The 24,287-nt window shown below is 48.3% G+C and overlaps 1 protein-coding gene across 2 annotated transcripts in view; it reads left to right on the top strand.

The window, feature by feature from the left end:
* The window catches only part of TECTA (tectorin alpha), a 156,070-nt gene that overhangs the window by 100,804 nt on the left and 30,979 nt on the right, over positions 1-24,287 (top strand). For both annotated transcript variants that reach the window (XM_038535875.1, XM_038535876.1), the window contains 5 exons: positions 487-899; positions 6,990-7,560; positions 9,574-10,166; positions 11,936-12,509; positions 17,721-18,322. In XM_038535875.1, coding sequence (XP_038391803.1) covers positions 487-899; positions 6,990-7,560; positions 9,574-10,166; positions 11,936-12,509; positions 17,721-18,322 — 2,753 coding nt within the window. The remainder of the gene's footprint in view (positions 1-486; positions 900-6,989; positions 7,561-9,573; positions 10,167-11,935; positions 12,510-17,720; positions 18,323-24,287) is intronic.

Here is a 24,287-nt window from a genome sequence, read left to right as displayed (position 1 = left end):
TCTTCTGGCACCTACAGGGCCCCCAACAAATGTTTGCTGAATGAATGAGTGAGTGAACGAGTCAACAAATTAGCATGTGAAGCAACTGTATTGCTTAGTTACCAGGATAAACTGGACCTGTTTCCAGAACACCCTTCCTCTTATTCCTGATGGGAAGGATATGATTCCTGTGGGTCATAGCCTTTGCTGTGGATTAAGACGATATGTCCTCCCTTGAATGAGAGTGTGCTTCTCAGGTGTGGAGACAATGATGCCAAGAGGTAGCCTGGGACACCCACAGCCTGGGCCTGGAACCTGGCCTTACCCCTGAGTGGCTGAGTGCTCCGAAGCCTCAGTTTCCTCTTCTGTCAAGTGAGGTGGATAACACCTGCCAAGTAGGGTTCTTGTGTGGATTACAGGGTATAATGCAGGGAGCACATCAGCCCCCTGACTGGCACAGAGGGTAAGTGCTCAATAAATGTTGGCTCTCGTGTCATTCTTCCGCAGGACAGTTCCTTCGGCGAGGGGAAGTGTTTTGGGATGACCTGAACTGTACCATCAAGTGTCGCTGCCTGGACTTCAACAACGAGATCTACTGCCAGGACGCCTCCTGCAGCCCCTATGAAGTGTGTGAACCCAAAGGCAAATTCTACTACTGCAGCCCCGTGGAGACCAGCACGTGCGTGGTGTTCGGGGAGCCACACTACCACACTTTTGATGGCTTCCTCTTCCACTTCCAAGGCTCCTGTGCCTACCTGTTGGCCCGACAGTGTTTGCAGACTTCCAGCCTCCCCTTCTTCAGCGTGGAGGCCAAGAACGAACACCGTGGGGGCTCTGCTGTCTCCTGGGTGAAGGAGCTCTCTGTGGAGTTGAATGGCTACAAGATTCTCATCCCCAAGGGAAGCTACGGAAAAGTCAAGGTGAGACCCCCTCCATCCCTCCTGGGAAGATAGAGAAGCTGGAGGTTCTTCAGCCCGGGGAAGACTTTCTCAGAGCTGCCAGTTCTGCTGTGTGATGTCCGTACCAAAGTGATGCGTGGCTCTTCTTGCAAATATCTTGTAAAAAATTTTTACGACGCTAAATCTTATTTGTACAAGAGCCCACCCCAGCTCTCTCCTTGATATGCCTGTCTGCTATAGGACTTAAAGTACATTTACATTCCTAGTAACCTCATAAACACGGATACACACAGACACACAGGCTCTCACACACACAGACACACATATGTGCACACATGTCCAAGCTACTTCTGAAGTTACTGGAAGAGAGGTAAGCCCAATTTCTCACGGACCTGGCTTGCAACAGTGGTAGCCACATGGTCATGTCCTGGAGATGGTGCAAACGCAGGGTACACACTCATGACTCAGTACAGCCTGTCATTAACCGTTCTCACCCATCCACCATCCTGTTTGCCTACGAGCTACTGCTTCATTGTTAGAGAAAGCTCCAAACTGTTCAGTGTTTCCAGAGGCACTACTTGTGTGGACACCTGGACTAGGCTTGGTGAGCTCTTGGGGGGTGAGGGGTGGGGCAGGGGGCAGGTTCTGTGAAAGCTTTGTCCAAACACCCTTTAATAGGATCCCTACTCCTGCCTGGAATGAGAGAGAGGAAGGCGGGCCTCTGCTGGTCTGTTTAGCATATGCAAATGATTCCTGTCACCGTTCACCTGGATTTCAAGCCGGGGCATCCATAAAGGCGGGAGAGCAAAAAGCCACTAGCAATTACTCAATTTGTGGAGGCCCTAATTTTCACATGTTAATGCCAACCTTGTTGCAACCACGTATTTATTCAAGCAATAACAGCCGAGACCACAAGGGGTTGATTGCTGTCACCCCGCGCAATCCTTAATCCCCATGCTTGGAGGTCATTACAGAGATTACAAACCAGAACGGATGCCAATGAGGGGATTTCTTTCCTTCTTCTTCTTCTTCCTTTTTTTTTTTTTTTTTTAAATATGTGTTGTAGTTTTAATTGACACAGCATGTCCAACAAAAGGCAGGGCCGAGGAACTAATTTCACTTTCTCTAGCTCTGCGTGTCCTAGGTCTGTACAGCTTATCACGGTCATAATTAGGAAAGTGAGTTTTTACTGTGGCTGAAATGCCAATTTGCTTATTATTTGGTTAGTCTCTCTAGGGACAGCTCTGCATATCGCATCAAGGTAAGAGTTCAGGTACAGAAGTTCAGAGTTTTTCCCTTTTAAATTTCTATCGTGCTCTCCTTGTAAATGTGAATGTGAAGCATTGTAGATAGATGCTACTATTGCAAGCTAGAAAAACGTTCGCCAGCATTCCCCTGCTCGCCTGTATTCTGGGGATGATATGTATGATATCTGTAGGTGAGGAAGAAACCATTAAGCTTTATTTCTATTTTCCATTTTGATTAAAATTCTTTTTCACTCACAGTCAGAATTTTTGTCAGAAGGAAAGGGGCACTGTCATTTCTTTCAGGCCCAGCGGCTCTGCTAATTTTGTATGGGTCTTTTCCATCGTCCAAGCGTAGGGCATGGATTCCTCAATTTTCTGTAGCGACAGGGAGTTGTGGATATGAATGTAAATGTTTCAGAAAGAAAAGGTTATGCGACTCCAACTGTCAGCTAACAATGGCTTCCTTTTCCTTTTGCCAAATGGCTTCCAAGTGTCTCTGGATACACCTGCTCTGCTGGGAGGGTGGCTCCTTGGCCGGCGGAGCCCCCACCCAGGGTGAAGTGGGGACAATCAGGGAGAGGGATGGGAAGCACGAAGGAAATGTCTGGGGGGCAGCTGACTTCTCCAGACACACTCGGCCTGGCCGGGAATGGCCAGTAAGATCTGTTCTTGCAAGGTACAGATCACCTTTCTCTGTATGCTGGGGACTGGTTGGTTTCTTTCTTTCTTTCTTTCTTTCTTTCTTTCTTTCTTTCTTTCTTTCTTTCTTTCTTTCTAAAATACTTTATCTATTTATTCATGAGAGACACAGAGAGAGAGGCAGAGACACAGGCAGAGGGAGAAGTAGGCTCCATGCAGGAGCCCGGAATGGGACTCGAACCCTGGACCAGGGCTCATGCCCTGAGCCTAAGGCAGATGCTCAACCACTTAGCTTATTTCCCAAGCCTATGCACCACTGAGCCACCCAGGCGTCCCTGGGGACTGGTTTCTATATATTAATTTTCCCCCTTTGGATTGTCCTCAAATAACAGAACAAGCCATTTAGGATTGTATATGCTAATGGTGACAGGGCTCTAGAGCAGTATCTGGACTTAGCTACCCCTGCTCAGCACTGGGACAGAGGTAGCAGAGAGCAGTGGCTTTGGAGCCCAGCCCTATCACCTACCAGTCATGCAAGCCCTGAACCTCAATTTCCTCATCAGCAAAAGGAGATGATAAGGTCCTTATATGTTTGTCATGAGGATGAAATAGAACAGCCACATGAGCAATATCTAGTATAAAGCTTGACACCCAGTAAGCACCTTATACGTGGCAGTTCCCACATTGCCATTGCCACTGAAATCTCTTTTCATTCTAAGACCTATGCTTCTACAATTCTACTTCTCTCTCCTAACCTCCCCTGTACCCACATCCTGTCAAAGAGAGAAATTATTAGAATATAGAGAGAAGGGAAGGGAAGAGGTGAGGTTCATCTCCTGCTGGCTAGTTGAGAATTGAGGCCTGGGACTGGAGGAAGGAAATAAGAAATCACCCAGGAGCTCCTCCTCGGGGCGCTGTGGGAGACAAACACAGTGACTCTCTAATTTGTGGTTTAAACAGAGACACGTTTCATGTGGGAGTGAACGGGAGTGCAGTGAACACTTACATCAGGAAGGAAGGTATAAACCAGGCCAGTGTGGTGCCTGTGGTCAGCCCAGGACTTAAGTCAGTCTAAGTGTGACAAGATCCAGTGCAGAGAAATGATTGTCGGGGAGAGGGGTGGGAACTGTTGCAATATTCAGAGATGGCCCACCCCACGGCTCCTGCTTCGAGACCCAGAAGACTGCCCTTTGTTAGCAGGAGTTTGAGTGAGAGTGGAGGAAGGTGCCCAGCAACTGGCATGTTCGGCACTTAAAATTATACCAACCTTGGGGAAGGTTTCATTTCTATCTCAGCATGGACAGCACATAAAAGTCATCCGGTGCCCTTTCTAGCTGACCTTCCTTATAGCATGGCTTTTCTCACCCTTATTGGCTAACCTGCTACCTAGGAGATAAGGATGGATCAATCAATTCCTAGGTTTTTCTTTCTACTTGTAGCTCTCTGTGGGATGGCTTATTTCCCAAGCCTATTTTTTTGTCCCCTCCCCCATTTAGTCCTACTAATCTCTAGAGACAGGCAATTGCACATGGCATTTACCTTGGTAAATCTTCGAGTGATGCTGGGACAAGCTACTACCTCACATCCTAGAAAACTCAGGAAGTAGCAACAATGGTGGCCATGAAGACCCTTGTCTTCCCTGCATACCTGAAATTGGTATGGGTCCAGTGCCTTGACTATGCACTTACAGGCTGTCCCACCTAGGACTGAGCTAGGCTAACCGTCCCATCCCAGACCACAAACATGATGTCTACAGGTGCTAGGCATGTTAAGCCTAAAAAAAAGAAGAAAGTGAACTCTCTCTGTTGGAGGCTTCTCAAGCCACCTACTTACATGAGTCAGACACTTGGGACTCACTCTTGACTGTTCCCCCACTTCTCACTCCCCACTGCAAAAAAAAACATGAGGCCTGAGTGGACTCCATGAGCTCATCCCACCCTCGCGTGTCTTATGTAGTTTGGGCCTTGATGCCCCATTCCCCTGGACTTGTACATCAGTTCCCTGTCTGGCTTCTCTGCTTCTAATCTTGACATGCTGGCCAGAGTGGGCTTTCTGAAATGCAAATCTAACTAGGTCAATCCCTTACTTAAAACCTTCTGGGGCCTTCACTGCAGAATAGAAATCCAAGTTGTCTTATTTGCTTTTGTTTTTGTGGAGTTTGTTTTGTTTTGACACATGGCTTAAAGTGCCCTCCAAGGTCTATTCCCACTAGGGAGGCCAGAGAAATTCTCTTAAAACGGAAGTCAGATCGTGTCAATCTTTTGCTCTGGACACCCTCTTGGCTCTCCATCTTGCTCAGAGTCAAGGCCAAAGTCTTTACAATGGCCGACAAAGGTCTACCTGTTCTGACTGCTTTTATCTCTCTGGCATCATCTACCACTGCCCTCTCCCTACTGTCCCTGCTCCAGCCACGCCAGCCCCTTGAGGTCCCGGGAGCATCCAGGCACACTCTACCTTAGGGCCTGGCTGTCACCTCTGTGTGATCCACTCTCACCCCAGATAACAGCATGGCTTGCCTCCTCATCTCAAATGTCCCCTTCCCTGACCATCCTATTTCAAGTTAAGAACCCTCTTCCCTAGCACTTTGATTCCCATTTCCTTGCTCTGTTCTTCTGCATAACACTTACCAGGCATACCAGGCATATATTTTATTTATTTATTTTGTTTGTTGTTGGTCTCCTCAACTAAAATATAAGTTCCATGGGGCAGAGATGTGTGTCCTGTTTCACTCATTGCTAATCCCCAACTCTTAGGAGAGTGCTTGACACACAGAAAGGCCTAAATCACCATCTGTTGAGTGTGAATGGACCATGGACCTTGCCCATGTCTCCAGCCTTCCATCCAGCCACCCCTTCCCCTCTGCAGTCCAGTAACACCGGATGAATGTCCCCACACTCACGCAGCTGTTTCTAACCATGCTGCCTTTATTCTCTTGTCTGCAATTCCCTGCCCCCACTCTTTCTTTGGCCACTTCTGTTCATCCTTAAAGACCCCGGGCAGACTTAACTGCCTCCAAAAAGTCTTGTCTGACTCCCCCAGGCTGGATATAGTGTTCACTTACTGTTCTCTCATTGCATGATCCATTAATGCAGATTTAAAACAGATAAATCAGTAGACTGAGACCTCCGTGAGGGGCAGGGGCAAGTATTTGCTTTAAAAATTTTTTAAATTTAAATTTAATTAATTAACATGTAATGCATTATTGGTTTCAGAAGTAGAGTTCAGGGATTCAAAAGCCTTATACAACACCCAGTGCTCATTCCATCATGTGCCCTCCTTATGCCCATCACCCAGTTACCCCATTCCCCCACCTGCCTCCCCCTCCAGTGACCCTCAGTGTGTTTCCCATGATTAAGAGTCTCGTATATTTTGTCTCCCTCTCAGATTTCATTTTGTCTTATTTTTTCCTCTCTTGCCCTATGATCCTGTTTTGTTTCTTAAATTCCACATATGAGTGAGATCATAAGATAATTGTCTTTCTCTGATTGACTTATTTCACTTAGCATAATATCCTCTAGTTCCATCCACGTCGTTGCAAATGGCAAGAGTTCATTTTTTTGATGGCTGAATAATAGTTATTTTCTTTGTTCTTTATTTCTCAGCACCTAACATAGTGCTTGGTACCCAGTAAGCATTTAAATTTGTTGGCTGTTGCTGAATGATTACACGATACAGTCCTGTAACAGAGGTAACAGAGTGAAACACTCAGAGAATAATACCAGGGCAGCGTCAAAGCTAAATTGTGGGGACCAGCTTATGGTACACATTTCAGCTGGGAGGAGGGGTCAGAGACTGCTATAGGCCCTAGTGACGAGGTCAGGCAAAATATGTGACTCCAGCTGAGACTTAAAGGAATGAATTTGGAAGAGTAAAAAAGGAAAGGCACGGTGACCTGTCTTTACCGAAAAGATCTGAAGCTAGCCATAGAGCCAGCCAGGAAGGATTGACAGCCACCTGGTCCCCAGAGAAGTCTAGAATGACGGTGGCAACGCACATCTGTCATGGCTCAAATGCACACAGTGCTCGGCCGACCCACGCCACCCTGCTTTTGTGGGTTGCCCCAGGCCTCTGCCTTGATGGAAGGCAAGCTTCCTGGAGCCCTGGTTTGGGGGGGGGGGCATTCTCTCTGGAGCACTGAGTCGCTTTGCCTCCCTTTCCCGACCTCAGCCGGACCCACTGCCCTGGCACCTGCTCACCTGCCTTTTACCATTACTGTTGTTGGCAGGTTAATGACCTAGTGACTTCCTTGCCGGTCACGTTAGACTTGGGGGCGGTGAAAATCTACCAGAGTGGCATGTCTACGGCCGTGGAAACGGATTTTGGGCTCTTAGTGACGTTTGACGGCCAGCACTACGCCTCCATTTCCATCCCAGGCTCCTATATAAACTCCACGTGCGGGCTCTGTGGGAACTACAATAAAAACCCGCTGGACGACTTCCTGCGCCCCGACGGCAGGCCGGCCACGTCCGTGCTGGACCTCGGGGAGAGCTGGCGGGTGTACCACGCCGACTGGAAGTGTGACTCGGGCTGCGTGGACAACTGCACCGTGTGTGACGCGGCCACCGAAGCGCTCTTCTTCGGGCCCGACTACTGTGGCTTCCTCAACAAGACGGACGGGCCCCTGTGGGAGTGCGGCACCGCCGTGGACCCCACGGCCTTCGTGCACAGCTGCGTGTACGACCTGTGCAGCGTGAGGGACAACGGGACGCTCCTCTGTCAAGCCATCCAGGCCTACGCGCTCGTGTGCCAAGGCCTCGGCATCCCCATCGGAGACTGGCGGGTCCAGACCGGGTGCGGTAAGCTGGCATCCTGTCCCCACGCAAGGCCGTGCCTGTGCAGGGGGCTGGGGAGAGGCTGTCCGGGCTCCACCAGAAATCTCCTTGTTGAGTCAAATCCCCAAGAGTGAGAGTGACGTTAAAATAGCCATATATCGTGAAGAATGAAGGGTCAAAGATCTCTACTCCCCCCCTTCCCCCCCCCCCCCCAACAGCATAGCCAGAAAACAAGAAACTGCCGATGGGCATAAATGGTCCAGGGACGCGGAATGCGTGGCAGGAAATGCTTGGCTGGAGGAAGGGACGGCTCTCCCAGAGCTCAGCCAGGCGGTGGGGTTTTCAGAGGTGGAAGCATTTACCTTTGTGGCCACTGGGTAAACACAGACGCTGGTCTGAGTAATCCCCACCAGCTTTGGGGGAAACCATTCACCTCCCAAATGGAACCAACAGCATTTGTTCTGTGGCTCTTTCTTCTCCACCTTCCATTCCTCTAGCTTCTGTGTCTCTGGCTCTGCAGCTTTCCTCTGACCCACTGGTGTCGGTGGGAAAAGGGCTGCAGCCAGGGAGCATAGAATATCGGGAAAGGAAACCCTTTTTCGGAAATGCTAAGCAGTTAGGGAAAGCCCCAACAGTGTGGGAAAGTTGAGTTTCTTTCGACCTACCTTTTCCATTAAGTGTTTTGTACCATTTAGTCGTCTTGTTCTCCCCTTCTGTCCCAAGTAAACCTCTCTTTTCCTGGTTATGTAAATTCTTAACATAAGCCAACAAAAGAACAGCTTCTCAGAATTCTGTTCTTTTCCTGGCCTTTGGTTTTCTCCACGTGAGCACACAGAACATTATATCCATGCATTTTAGATTCCCATGCAGATGAGAAGGTTTCAAAGTTTCATTCAGTTCCAAGGCTAAAGGGAGGTTTTTTTTTGTTTTGTTTTGTTTTCCTATCACTGTCTATTGGAGTCACAAAATCATCATGTATCAGCTTCAATTCTTAGAGAATTGATCAAAACTCTAAGAGACAGTGTTTTCTTGTTGCTTCGTTGTGTGATTGACTAACCTCTATGATGCCTGGAGCATCCAAATCCTGACTCAACTTGAGATTGTGGCTTTTTTTTTTTTTTTTTTTTTTTTGGTATAATCTAAGACCCTTGTATAATCTAAGAGCATCCACAATGCCTAACTAAATTGCCCATAATGGCTATTTTTCCCCCTAGTGGTACTACTTTCCTACCTTCCACATTCCCCCCACCTCTCTCATGTTAGTGGGATGAATTCTAGTTGATCCAGACAGCTAGTTTACCAGTCCCTTGAGCCCCTGCCTCTTGCAGTCAACCCGACTCAAATATTTATGTAGACTCAGATGGACTTAAAATAAGAACCGACATTTCTGAGGCAAGAAGGGCCTTGAGAAGGCATCTATTTCCAACCTAGTCTGGAGGAGCAGGTGTGCACATAATCTTCAGATAACCAAGGTTCTTTCTTATTTTTAAGACCGCAGAGTATTCATTTTCACAGCCTTCTCTGCCCAACGAGGTATTTTCGAGTGTCCTCCCTGTTAGAAATTTCATGTTTTCAAGAGGCTGCTCCCACAGTTACATTTTTCATTTGTCCTGCAAGTTGGACCTGTTTTTTCTCCTAAGAATGGGCCGGGCTGTTTAAGATCAGATCAACCTCTAGGTCCATCAGTCGAAGATCTTAAGGCATCCTGATGGTTGTAGGTCATCCATTCATTAATCAGTGTTGACCAATCAGTCTAGTCAGGTCAGCAACCTGGTTTAATTCAGTCAAGATGATCCAATGAGAGTCAAGTTCACAGTTCAATCACGTTTCCCAGTGGTGATCACAAAGCATTGGAGCTTGTTTCTACAGACACCACCTCAAGTCTCTTCCCTGATGAGTGGCCACTGGGCCCTCATTCTAGGAGCTAAATGGTCCAGAAGGAGCGCCCTTCCTGCAGCCCCTGTGCGTGCTGGATCCCCGTGGTTGGCACCTGGGGCATTCACCTGCTGTCACGTTCTCTCCTCTCCCCCACGTCAGTGTCCACGCTGCAGTGCCCGAGCTTCAGCCACTACTCCGTGTGCACCAGCAGCTGCCCCGACACCTGCTCCGACCTGACGGCCTCCCAGAACTGCGCCACGCCGTGCACGGAGGGCTGTGAGTGTAACGAAGGCTTTGTGCTCAGCACCAGCCAGTGTGTCCCGCTGCACAAGTGTGGCTGTGACTTCGACGGCCACTACTACACCATGGGGGAGTTCTTCTGGGCCACGGCCAACTGCACGGTGCAGTGCCTGTGCGAGGAGGGCGGCGACGTCTACTGCTTCAACAAGACCTGCCGCAGCGGGGAGGTGTGCGCCGTGGAGGACGGCTACCAGGGCTGCTTCCCCAAGCGCGAGACCGTGTGTCTGCTCAGCCAGCACCAGGTGCTGCACACCTTCGACGGCGCCGCCTACGCCTTCCCCGCCGAGTTCTCCTACACCCTCCTCAAGACCTGCCCCGAGCGGCCCGAGTACGTAGAAATCGACATTAACAAGAAGAAGCCCGACGTGGGGCCTGCTTGGCTGCGAGGTGTCCGCATCCTGGTGGCCGACCAGGAGGTCAAGATAGGAGGCGTCGGCGCTTCGGAAGTCAAGGTAAGACTCTTGATGCCCTGGAGGCTCTTCTGAGGAGTCTGGCCAAGTGAAGGAGCTGTGTTCTGCAGGCGTGCCTCTCTGCCTCCGACCACGAGTGGATTCCAGGAAGGCAATGGCTCCGAAGGGGTCTAAAATATTCATCATTAGGCATCCAGATCATTTGTTCTAGAAGGATCATTAGGGGTCCCCTAGTGCCACTATTTGTTTGCATATGAAGATCCCAAAGGGCTAAGTGAGGGACAGGGATCATACAGCTAAGTGGTGGTGGAGCTGGCATGATGGCAAGTGGATCTCCCTGTTCCCAGGCCAGCATGGATTTTGCAAAATCACATTTTCTAACATTCAGCACCAAATCAGTTTCTCGGGCCGGGGTGGGGGGTAGTGAGGGGGGATGTGAAACAAAGTGAGGCTGGAATCTCTCAAATTAGACATAGCTACAGCAGGACTAGCTCTGCATAACAGCCGATGCTTATCAGACGCTTACTATGTGCCAAGCACTATTCTAAGCAGTATCACACCTAATCCCATGAGGGATATGTTTTCATCCTCATTGACATTTTACCTGTGAGAAGAGTGAGGCACAGAGAGGTCGAGTAACTTCCTCGGGGGCACACAGCCATCAAGTGGCATTTGAGCCCCGGTGGGCTGGTTTCAAAGTCTGTACTCTTGACTCTGTACTATACTGACTCTCCTACCTGTAGATGGGAACCCATGCGGGGTAATGTAGACGGCTCCCGCAGGAGCACCTCCTGTCCCTCTGACCTGGTCTAAAATATTCATCATTAGGCATCCAGATCATTTGTTCTAGAAGGATCATTAGGGGTCACCTAGTGCCACTATTTGTTTGCATATGAAGGTCCCAAAGGGCTAAGTGAGGGACAAGGTCCTCACAGCTAATTGGGGGTGGAGCTGGTATGATGGTAGGTGGATCTCCCTGCTCCCAGGTCAGCATGGATTTTGTAAAATCACAGAATTTATTTATTTATTTATTTATTTATTTATTTATTTTAAAGATTTTATTTATCTGTTCGTGAGAGATATAAAGAGAGAGGTAGGCAGAGGGAGAAGCAGGCTCCCTGCGGGGAGCCCGATGCGGGACTCGATCCCAGGACCCCGGGATCACGCCCTGAGCCAAAGCCAGATGCTCAACCACTGAGCCACCCAGGTGCCCAGGAGATCTAATTTAGAAAACAGATGTCCACGCAGTCCTGTGCCAGGAGATTGGAAAGCACACATCCACAAACCGAAGAGGCTGCTTTCATTCCCACGACACACTGTCTGAGATCAATTTATTAAAAGAATAGTAAACAGTGGAAGCTAGATAGATGAGTGGACGCTAGATAATTAGATATAAATGTCCCCAAGGGGCTGGGACACAGGAACAGTCAAACTGGAAGGAAAGGAAGGGGCCAGAAAGATGGGGAAGGAAGGGTACCCTCCGTGGAGCTGTCAGGCAGATGGAAGGAGCCACATATATGTCAAGACAATGTTTGCTCACATTTCACTTTTGTTTTGGGCTTGCTTAGGGTCTTACGCATATGCAAATAGTATGCAAATATGTTGAATCCGAGGAGTCGAGAAAGAAAGAAATGGAGATGGCCACGAAGAAGCAGTCTGTGTATGTCAGTGTGGTTTCCATAGCCCGCCAGCTTCGTGACATTTCTCAAAGGGCGAGTCCCCGGGCAGAACCACGTCTTCATTTCATAGCCTAGGAAATTGTGGGTACCCTGTGCGCATCTGGAATTGATGACAGTGATTTGATTTTTCAGCTGAACGGGCAGGAAGTGGAATTACCTTTTTTCCATCCTTCGGGGAAGCTGGAAATCTATCGAAACAAAAACAGCACGACAGTAGAGTCCCGGGGCGTGGTGACCGTCCAGTACTCGGACATCGGCCTGCTGTACATCCGGCTCTCCACCACTTACTTCAACTGCACCGGCGGGTTGTGTGGCTTCTTTAATGCCAACGCCAGCGATGAGTTTTGCCTCCCCAACGGCAAGTGCACGGACAACCTGGCGGTGTTCCTGGAAAGCTGGACGACCTTCGAGGAGATCTGCAACGGGGAGTGCGGGGATCTGCTGAAGGCCTGCAACAACGACTCGGAGCTGCTCAAATTCTACCGGAGCCGCTCCAGGTGTGGCATCATCAACGACCCCTCCAACAGCTCCTTCCTCGAGTGCCACGGGGTGGTCAACGTCACGGCCTACTACCGCACCTGCCTCTTCCGCCTCTGCCAGAGCGGAGGCAACGAGTCGGAGCTCTGTGACTCGGTGGCCCGGTATGCAAGCGCTTGCAAGAACGCCGATGTGGAGGTGGGCCCCTGGCGGACCTATGACTTCTGCCGTAAGTTCGGGGCTCCGGGATGCGGGAGGACACCTGGGAGGGGGCGGAATTGAACTCAAGGGCAGTCTGATTCTTGTGGGTACCCTCCTAGTCGCCTGGGTCCTTTGGGTGGCCCCTCACCCCAAACCAGAACTGTTTCTCACCTTCATTTCTGTTTCTCATAAGACGGTGTCTCTTCATTGTGGAAGGATTAGCCATCCTATTGACTCTTGGTTTTAGCTCCTGGAGGATCCATGTCATATCAAAGACTGGAAGCCTTTGTGATGGCTCCATTGGTGCCTCCTCTCTTGGCAAAGAACGGCTTCCTTCTTTCAACAGAAGGCGATCCATCAGAGTGCCTTTCACCGAGTAGAGATTAGCACTGCTCCCTGGGGGCAAGTCCCACGTTGCTGTTTTTTCATTTTGTCCCCGGGGGATCTGACCCCTCTCAGCAGGGCGGTGGCAGGGCTAGTAGTAATTAGAATAATTGCTGAGAAGGCCCGACATACAACACCCTTTGGTGATGGGGGAGACCAGGAGGAGGCAGGAAGAGTGGTGGAGAGGGCAGGACCCATGCCTGGAGCAAGAACTGCTGCACCCCATCCCTTTCTCACCAAAAAGATCAGCCCCAAACCAAAACCAAAACCAATGGCACCGTTAGGACTCCATCATCTACATCTGTTCATCTCTCTTCCACAATATCTCCTTTTATTATCTAAGTCGGTTTATTTCTCAGAACTTTTTATTTTGAAATAACTGCAAAGTTATGGAAATGTTGCAAGGCTATCTGCATACCCATTACCCAGATTAACCCACAGTTAATATTTTGCCCCATTTGCTTTATTATTCTCTCTTGAGCTCTCTCTCTGCATTTGAAAGTAAATTGGGTACTTCATACCCCCTTTGCCCCACTGAAATACTTCAGTGTGTATTTCCTTTGGATAATGACACTCATTTACAGAACCACAGTATAGTTACTGACCTTAGGAAATTTAACACTGATACCATCATTTAATATCCATATTTCAATTTTGTCAATTGACTCATAAAGTCCTTTATGCCCCCCCCCCCCACCTCTCAATACAGATCTAGTCCAGGACCACATGTTGTGTTTACAGCTGTCACATCTCTGTAGTCTTCTTTAATCTAGAAAAATCCCTTAGCTTTCTTTCTCTTTTCTCTTTTATTGTAATTTTTAAAGAATACAGCTTTCTACCTTTTAAAATAGAATGGCCCTCCATTTAGGTTTGGTGTTTCCTCATGATTAGGTTCTGCTGTGCATGCCCTCTCAGACTCCTGCATAGGTGATGTGTGTTTTCTCGTGGTATCCCATCACATGTAGTGCATGCTCTGTCCAACCTCTCAGTGGTGATGGGCATGCTGGTCCCCTGCTCAGATGTTGTCAAATGTCTCCACTCTGTGGGAGATACTTGAAGAACATGCAAGTATCTTGCAGAGACTGTGAGAGAGGATGGTAAAGCAAGTGGGGCAAAATGCTAGCTATAGGCTGATATTGAAATCCCCCACCTCAATTTAGTGTCCATTGATGATCTTTGCTTGTATTGCTCTTTAGCATGATCATTACAAGCTGATGGTTTCCAGCTCCAGCACTCTGTCCACTTTTAGCAAACCATAGATATCATTCTGCTATAAGCAAGAGACGTCCCTTCTCTTCTGTGTGTCTGCCTGTTTATCCATCTATTATCCATCCATCCATCCATCCATCCAGTCATCCATCCATCCATCTGTCCATCTTATCTCAATCATCTTTTTATCAAAGTATGATTAACACACCTTGTTATATGTGTTTCAGCTGTATAATATGATTCAACAATTCCATATATTTCTCAGTGCTCATCACTATAATAAGTATACTTCTAACCCCCTTTATGTATTTCACCACTCCTCCCGTCCCCCTCTGGCAACCACCTGCTTGTTCTCTGTATTCAGGAGTCCGTTTTTTCTGTTTGTCTCTTTCTTCTTTGTTTGTTCATCTGTTTTGTTTCTTAAACTCCACGTAGGAGTGAAATCATATGGTATTTGTCTTTCTCTGACTGACTTATTTCACTTAGCATAGTACACTCTAGCTCCAATCACGTCATTGCAAATAGCAAGATTTCATTCTTTCTCAATAGCTGAGTAATATTCCATTGTATGTATATATACCACATCTTTATCCATTCGGCTATGGATGGACACATAGCAACCTAAGTGTCAATCATAGATCTTATCAATATGGACATCCAAATTCCTATTTTTTCAATTATTTATATTTCATGTTACATTTGTTCATGATTTTGGTCTTAAAATTTTCCCAGACTTGGCCTGTGGGAGCCCTTCAGGCTGCCTTCTATGTCCTTTTGGTGTGCCTTGGTCACCTTCTTACTTTCTGGGAAACAAGATTCTCTACATTCATTTCTGTAACCTTCCCTACCCCAGACTAGAATCAGCCATTGCTCCAAGAAGCTCTAATTCTGCTCAGTGGGGAATGTTCCTAGAAACCAAGATCTGGGTGAGGCTTATCCATTGCTATGGAAGTATTCTTGCTTTGCTACTAAGCCCTTTTAACAGAAACATCTTAGAGCTAAGAATTAACTCTCTCTCTCTCTCTCTCTCTCTCTCTCACACACACACACACACACACACACACACATTGCATACACATATACAGGCTTCTCTTTTTAAATCTCTGGTTTCTGAGCTTTAGGATCCCAAGGAGCATGTGGATGGTTTGGTGGCTGTCATCTCAGAGAAGGTAGTGACATTCTTGGTGACCCTTAACCACACCAAGGAGGAATTAATAGCAGATGTTGTCAATTATAAAGCTGGAATTCTGAGAGCATTCATATGTCACCTACAGGAAGAAAAGCTCCACGGTTTCTCCCGACCACCACATCTAGTGGGACCTTGCAATATGTTCCCAAACCTTTTAAATCTGCCTCCATGTCCTCTCTGGTCTTTTCTGCAGCTTATCTGCTATGATCTCTGTCCCTGCTCCTGCTATCAGTTTTCTCGTTGGAGTTCATTCACAGTACAGGGTTACTGAGTCTGCCCCCTGCCAAATCCATTTTGTTGCCTGGCCATGTTTGCTGTCCTCTCAGACTATGAACTCTACCCAGTGGGAATTGTTTCTGGATTGCTTTTGTACTACACAGAGCACAATTTGGTGGCATTGTGGGTACAAAATGTGGTGAAATGGGGGTAAATCCCTCTTTTCCTGGTGTGATGGCTGCTGGGAATAGCTTCTCACCACTCCTCCTTTGCAGAGCTGGAGGAAATTCTTTTAAGTGCCTTTTTAAGAGAGAGGCATGTGGACAAAAGCAGTCATGGAGAACATGCTTTCCTCAGGTGGAGGGTCAGGGCTCAAGTTTGAGGCATCCCCCAGCATGTCTCAGCCAAACCTTAAGCACATGGGTCTGACCAGAGGGACCAGAGCGTACATATCTGATCAAGGAAGACTTGAGTACTAAGGGGTTAATCTGGTCAGGGTCTTGCAGACCGAGGATGGGGCTGAGTAACAGCTGCAAATCAGAAACACAATCTCTTTGAGCCTAGTGAGAGACAACCACTGCTTCTGTGTTCAGAGATTTTTTTTTTTTTAACCAGCCCTCCTGTTGGCAGAGCCAAGCTGCTCAATTAAATAATTTCACAGAGGCATTTCAGGGGCCAGGGGAAGTTTTATTACTTCACGTCTGTATGTTCCAGACTTTCAGACAAATTCAGACAACACAATAAGTCATAAAGTGAGAGCCATTTAAATAAGTCATGTTATTTGCTATCACCATAAACCTGCAGTCAATGTTATAACATTCATAATTTAGAGACAAATGTGAAAATCCCTCTATACGGACATTTTTAATCAGTGCTGAACTAGCCTTCAACTCCAAAGCCGTATGGTATTGTAGTCAACGGGAGTGGAGATAGTCCTTTAGCCCAGAGGAAAAAGGATTGGCTTTCAGTACGTAGTGCAGAACTGTTGAGTTGGTACTTGTGGGCAGAGCTATTATTGCCATGCAATTTATTTCTCTGTAGTGTCCTCTCTGTCCTTGGATTGTAAAACACTATTAAGGAGTGATGGTATGCATAAAAGCTAAAGAAAGTTTTAAAGAATAGGTACCTATCGTCCCTGGGGAGAGTGGGGATCTTTGCAGATCTTTAGAGTACACAGACTTGTAGGTAGATTTCTTCTGGCTCCTGGTTTCATCCATGCCCTGCCCAGGTCAAATTTTGGCCGACTAAAATATCAAAGAGAAATGGGAAGATGACCCGGAGCTCCAGAGTGAGCAGCACATACTGTTATCGTATGATGTGCTGTACTTTGTGACTCAGAGACGTGATCTACCAAGGAAGACTTCCGGGCAGAAGTGCAATATGAAATGAGTCCAGACAGATGTGTGGGATTTGGCTTTGGGAGGTCCTTCCAGGTGGGGGAAAGAATGTGAGCAAAGAAGGTGGGGGTGACCATGGGTGAGGAGGTAGAAAAGATCTGAGGGCACCAGGAACAGAGAAATGAAAGGCAAAGAGAAAGCCAATCTGTAGAGTAAAAATGCCTTCATAAAAGTATATCCTAATAGAAGGAAGTGATAATAGGGGAGAGGTTTTCTATTTACTGAGACTCTACCGTAGACTTAATATGTCAGGTCATCAATCCTCAGAGTGACTGTGCTAGGTTAGTATCATCTTTATTTAAGAAAAGAAGAAACTGAGCTCAGTGATGGTATCCACAAGTGATGGTATCCATAGAGATGGCCCCAAAGCACTGATTCTTTCCAGGACACTCCTCTCCAGTGTTGAGTCAGGGGACTTCACATTGAGAGTTCCGGATTCAAATCTCTCTGGTACTTATGGGCTGGATTTCATTTCTCAATTTCAGTTTCTCATCTGTAAGACAGAGATGATATTAAGACTTTGCTTACCTCCCAGTGGTTGAGCAAAGTTACACCAAACTGTCTACAACGATGCCCAGCACTTAGCAAGCGGGTGCTCACGCAGGCTCATAGTCTTGGAATCTTCTACCTGGAGAGCAAAGTACACCAGGAACACATGAGCCCATGAGGGGGTCACTGAGCCTCTGGTCACCCCCAAATGAGGATGACAGTAGTGCTGAGCACAACATACACTCAGCAGCATGCACACATACCCACCACATGCTTCCAGCGAGTGCACGCAGGCACACTCTGTCTCTGACCACTGTCCCTTTCTCAAGTTTGTCTTCTCCTTGGCCACCCCCAGCTCTGGAATGCCCGGAGAACAGCCATTTCGAGGAGTGTGTGACATGCATGGAGACCTGTGAGACGCTGGCCCTGGGCCCCATCTGTGTGGACACCTGCTCAGAGGGGTGTCAGTGCGACGAGGGCTATGCCCTGCTAGGCAGCCAGTGTGTGCCCCAGAGTGAGTGCGGCTGCAACTTTGAGGGGCACCAGCTCGCCACCAATGAGACCTTCTGGGTGGATTTGGATTGTCAGATCTTCTGCTATTGCAACGGCACAGATAACAGCGTCCACTGTGAGAGCATCCCGTGCAAAGGGGATGAGTACTGCATGGAGGAAGGAGGCCTGTACTACTGCCAGCCCCGCACCGACGCTTCCTGCATCGTCTCAGGCTATGGCCACTATCTGACCTTTGATGGCTTCGCCTTTGACTTCCAGACCAGCTGCCCACTCATCCTGTGCACCACAGGAAGCAGGCCAAGCTCAGATGCTTTCCCCAAGTTCATTGTCACAGCCAAGAACGAGGACCGGGACCCGTCGTTGGCCCTGTGGGTCAAGCAGGTGGATGTGACTGTGTTTGGCTACAGCATTGTGATTCACAGGGCCTACAAGCACACTGTGCTGGTGAGTAGTCCAGGCCAGACACCAGGAAAGGCGTTGTGGGAATGTGAGGATGGGGTTCCTGGGTCGGTTGGCCAGGATGCAGCTGAAGAGGGTTGGTCTAGAATCCAAGGAATAAGCCTAGGAGGTTGGAGCAGAGAGGGGCCCTGGAGAGTTGCTGTTGCTTTATCTTATAGATAAGGACACTGAGCCTCAGAGAGAAAAATGTTCTACCCAAGGCACCAAATTAGGAATAGAACTGGTATCTTTCCTAACGTAGCAGAGTATGTTGGGGAGAGCACAGACCTAGATGCGAATCCCAGCTGGGCTATTGCAATGTGTCCCCTTAGCAGGGTAGTCCTAGGAGGGCCTCAATCCCAGGACTCCAAGATCACTCCATCTGTAGACGAGAACACACGTCTAGCACGGCTTAGATGCCTATAAGTGGTACTACTGCTCAGTCCATCTCCTGCCCTTTGTGGAGACCAAGATGACATTTTCCTGCTCTGGCCTTCTTCTTACCTCTTCCTGGCTCCTCCATTGGCCCCCATGGGATCTGGGAAGTTAGGAGTCTTGCACGCATCTGGAGCCCTCAGTAGCTCTCCTACAATCTCCTACTTGGGCCTCAGATCCCCTCTTCCTACCCTCTTCTCCCTTGATGAAGGGACGGCAGGTAGGGGTTGAGGAGCTCCGTGAGCGCATCATGGGGCCTAAGGACGTCAGCCTCCACCACACACTCGGCCACTCCTCCTCCCAGATCTTGCTCTGAGCGGAACTGGGAACACTGACAAACCAGCTCCGCTTTAGCATTTCTGGAAGAGCTGATACAGGGCGTGGGCCTCTTGCCACTCTCCTCACTATCTGTGGTGTAATTCATCTCTAAGGGGACTCCTTTTTATTTTGTATACATTCTCTGAAAAATGCTGAGCTGTTACTGGGGAGTTCCCTGAGCAACTCTCCAGATCTCTTTCCACCTCAGAAATGCCTTACCCTCCTTCTCTGACAAAGAGAGGCTTCGGAGCTTCCTAACTGCCTTCCCTTTCACGTTTATCCAAGCATCTGCCTTCTTGGCATCTAAGGTAGGGGTCTCGCTGTACCCATTCTTCTTCCCTTCCTTGGATATTATACCCAAGCCCTGACTGCTTTCCTCTGTGCTTCCCAGAACAGTTGGTGCCTCTACCCATGACCGCATTAATCATATTGTAATTCTAGGGGGATGCTTATGTCTAACTCGCTCATACTAGTTGTGGGCTTCTTGAGGGCAGGAGCTCTACCTAATTCATCTTTGTGGTAAATGAATATACAGCACCCTGCGTGTCACGACATTCAACACATTTGTCAAGTGAATGAATGAGATGACATAATAGCCCCTTTCTCCTATGGTTCCTAGGACTTTCATTTTGCTGCTGGCCACTTCTTCATCAATCTGTGAGATTAAATTGCCACGGAGGCAAGATAGGAATAGACCAGATGCCTTGCTTTTAGCCACATGAGGCTTTCAACAGATGTCTGGATAGCTGAGGCTGTCCATTGCAATAACGGTCCTCGACTTCATTTTGTCATCGTATGTGTTAAAACAAATACATCAGTCATGTTGTCCGTGTGGCTTGCATCGTATTGTCTTTTTCTCCTCCTCTGATATATTTCTACCCTTAGATTTATACATTTTCATGCAGTTCCTTGCTTCCTTGGCATTCAACACCCTTCCACCATTCTACCTTATAGGGTTTTCTTTTCTTCTTTTAAAAATAAAATTTGCTCAAAGGTCCCGTCCCATGCAGTGTGTTATGAAATTGCGTTTTCTGCCTCATGTTACACACTCTTCAGCATTTAAGCATATGGACCTCTGAGACTTGCATGCTGTTTCCTGACCGAGTTATTTTCCCACCACTGGAGCCTCATGAACACTTACTCTCTTTTGTGGTGGCCGATTCCTCACTCTCCCTGAGTGGTGTCTCCTTCTCTTGGTTCCTGCTGTCGGGCCAAGGCCCTAAGGGGTCAGGTCACCTTCCAGGCACGTGTCCTGCCCTGGTCTCATGGGATGCATTCATGGTAAAGGCAAGAGCCATGGGAACCACACAGTTGGCTTCTTCCCCCATTAAGTGATGGAGATGGGAAGGAGTATCCATTCCCTGGGGCTGCCGTCACAATGTATCACAGACTAGGTGTTTTCAAGCAACAGAAAGTTATGCTCTTATAGTTCTGGAGGCTAAGAATCCAAAATCAGCTCCTAGCTTCTGGCGGTCGTAGGCGATCCTTGGCCTGTGGCAGCATAACTGCGGTCCCCGCCTCGTCTGCATGTGGCCTTCTTCCCTCTGTGCCTTCTGTTTCCTGTGCTAAGTTGCTCTCCCCCTTTAAAGACGCCAGTCTTTGAAAGAGAACCCACTGTGATCCAGTACGAGCTCAGCTTAACGTGATTGTACCTGCAAAGGCCCTATTTCCAAATAAGGTGACCTTTGCAGTTACAGGGAGAGAGGGAGTTAAGACTTTAGCCTATTTTTTAAGCAGAGGACATAGCTCAACCTACAACAGGGGAGTAATTAGTGAGTAATGGGCATCAAGGAGGAATTGATTAAAGGGATGGAGGGGGGAATCATAGCTAGGGCATGTCTTTCTTTCCTTTTTTTTTTTTTTAAGATTTTATTTATTTATTTGAGAGAGAGAGCATGAGCAAGGGGCAGGGGCAGATGGAGAGGGACAAGCAGACTGCCCGCTGAGCAGGGAGTCCTATGAGGGGCTCAATCCCAGGACTCCAAGATCATGACCTGAGCCAAAGTCAGACAACTGGGCCACCCAAGGAGCCCATAGGGTCCTTCTCTCTAAGTCACCCAGATGTCCTAAGTGCCCAAGCTGTAAACAGAGTGTGTAGCAAATCTTTGACATGAAGATCGAGTTCAGGATGCTTGAAGGTTCTTTTCTTTGGGGGCTTGGGGGATAGATTTAGCATTTACTTTGAATTATTAATATGCATTACAGGATCTGCTTGTTCAATGATTTGCATTTGTTTTTCCCGTGATGTTATTATTAGTCACCATCTCTCCCTGAGACAAGAATAATGACCATCACAATGACAGTGTGCAATGAAGTGTTGGGTGAAACACAGCATGGACCCCCAGGGTCACTGCTGGCCCTGCCAGAAGTAGAAGTGCCATGGAAGTGCTTCCTTGGGACACAGGGTCCCTCATAATTCTGACCTTTCCTTGCATTAAGCAGTCCTGAAGGATATAGGGAAATCCACTAAGGCAAGGGATGCTAGAAATGAGCATGCTCTCTATATCCCAGGTAGGGTTACAGGGTGAGCAGTGGTAGGTGAGCCACTCCTGAGGGCACCGCAGCAACCCACGTCTCAGCCACCCACAGCCAGAGCTCCACAGAGATGGAGCTCCCTGACATGGCCCCCGGGCTTCAGCACAGCCAGGTGCTTCTTATTCCAGGACGAGGGGAAGGCCGGAGGACCCTCACATCCAGTGTCTTTATTCACTTACTGGCAATCCTGTGGCCACCAGAGAAGAGTGATGTTTTGAGCATTACCCTGGCTCAGTTTAGTTTGATGGGCTTATATGAATGCTTATTCCATGCCAAATTCTAGGGGGAGAGAAATGAATCAAACATGACTTCTGTCTCAAGAAAACTCAGAGTCTAGTAGGAGAGACAGACGTGTTAGCAGGTTATGTTGATGTAATAAGTGGTCCAAAAATCTGCCATGTGGAGGGTCATGAGCATACAGGTCGCCTAGGCCAGACCAGAGGGGCAGGGGGTGCTTCAAGGAAAGCTTTCTAGAAGAGATAACCCAGATCTGAGCCTTGACGGAGGTTGTCAGCCAGGCTGAGAATGAGATAAAAGCATTCTAGCAAAAGAAAACATCCATGAAGATCCAGAGGGACAGCAAAGTGTGGAGGGTGAGGGGACCTCTCAGGACAGCTAAAGAGGCTACAGAAGCAGATCAGGGCCAATTGTGTGAAGGAAATCTCTCTGCTAAAGATCTGGTGTGTGGTCTTACCCTAATGCTTAAATGTTTGAAATATGTTTCCTGACGCTCATCCCCATGCCCTGTTCTCATTCTCCTCTGCGTTTTCCTGCTCTGTCCATCAGGCTCTGCTTCTGTACCAACCTCTCCGTTTCTGTGCCTCCTTTCCCTCTAGGTCCGTCCTCTTTCCCTCCATTTGTCACTCACAGAGAGAGACAGGACAGTAAAGTTGGATGGTGGTGGCATTCATGGGGCTTCAGAGGCAGAGAAGCCATGCCTGCCCATCTGAGGTGGAGGGGATTCCTTTCTCAGGGTGCTCCTGCACAGTGAAGAATTTGCAAGCCTTTTGGCTTGAATCTGGTCATTTTGCTGGCCCTCAAAATATGGCCTCCTGCTTGGCATCCTGTAGCCGAGAATACAGAATGCAAGGAGACTCGGGAGGAAAAGCAGGCTGGCACACATGAACCTTTGGATGCACAGATTTTAGTTGCTAGTGTGGGTGTGCAAGGCAGGGGGGGAATCCCCTCAGCCCGTGCTTCCCTCCCTGACCTTTCACATCTGTGTTCTGTGTCTACACAGGGCCCATAGGGACTCCTCTGGGCCTCCTGGTTGAGAAAGCTGTGCTCCCCAGGCACAATCTACCTCCTGCTCTGCTCTCCTGCACTCCTGAAATGTCACGCCATCCTCTTTACCTCCTCTCTTCCAGGCGTGGAGAATGAGGCATCCCCTCCCCTCCGCGGCGACTCTCTACCTGTCCATGTGTTTTGCCCTCTCAGGGATCTTGCCTGTCTTTCATCTCCTCTCCCTCCTCTATTAGGTCCCCATAAACATGTTTGTTCTAAAGCAAACCTTGCCCCCAATTCACCACTAGCTTCTACTCAATCCTTCTCCTCCCCTTCTTTTCCAGTTCCCTGGAGAGAACCACTTCTGCTTCCATATCTCCAATTTGCTGTTAAATTGTGTCATCTGACTTCTTGTCTCCTTATTCTACTCCTGTTCTCTTATTAAAGTCACCAGTGACTTCTTTTCTGCAAAATGAATGGGTCTTTGTCAGACATGCTCTCACAGCCTCTGTCATGTGTGACATTGCAGGCAAGACCTTCCATGATCCAGGACCTCTCCACCTCCCCATCTTCATGTCCTACCATTCCCATGGCCACATTTTATGCTCTAACAGCACTAACTTGCCATGGTTCTTCCTATTTATCAGGCTTTTTCTCTCCAGTTGACCTGTGCTTGGGCTGTGCCACTTTCTTGGAATTCTCTGTTCTTCCTCTCATTCCTTCTTGACTGGCCAACACTACTCATCTTTTAGGACCATGTGTGTGCACATCATCTTTTGCAGGCATGCCTGATTCTGTCCCCCCCACCCCCCCGCTGAGTCTGGTGCCTCTGCATCTATTTATCTTTATCATTGCTTTTATCAGATGATATTATTAGTATCGATTTATGTATTTATTTCTGCCACTGCCTGTGCTTTATTCCAACATTCAGCACAGTGCCTGGCACATAGTGGTACCAAATAAATGGATAAATGTTGCCTAAACAAATATTCACAGAAGAGGAGATAGTTGAGTTACAGTGGGAAGGGTGGTCATTGCCCCATAGAGAGGGAAGACAAGGGGAAGGGCATCATTGCTAGGGTAGGTCAGGTTCCCTAGCGGCAGAGTCTGAGATGGAGATTCTCAGGGAAGTGAGGGAAGTACCAGGGGAAGAGCGCTCAACAAGAACCTGGTTGAGCTAGAGACCAGCTTCAGCCCGGGCCACCAGGAGCTCTGGCACATGACCTGCACACAGAGTTGGTCCCCTGGTCCCCTGGGCTGGTTTGTCATTGATCAAGGGCTACCCTGAGGAGGTGGAAGGGGGTGATGGAGTGGGGTTGTGACCTTCTGGGCTTCCATTCGGGCAAGACCAGCTGTGAGTTATAGTTACCCCATAGTCACAGTGGCTGAGGATCTGAGGATGAGGGACCCAGGCAGGACCCAGAAAGCACCACCACACTTACAGCAAAGTAATGGCACA

Source organism: Canis lupus, chromosome 5 (genome assembly GCF_011100685.1).
Source record: "Canis lupus familiaris isolate Mischka breed German Shepherd chromosome 5, alternate assembly UU_Cfam_GSD_1.0, whole genome shotgun sequence".
Classification (NCBI taxonomy): domain Eukaryota; kingdom Metazoa; phylum Chordata; class Mammalia; order Carnivora; family Canidae; genus Canis; species Canis lupus.
This window is presented reverse-complemented; position numbering and strand designations above follow the sequence as displayed.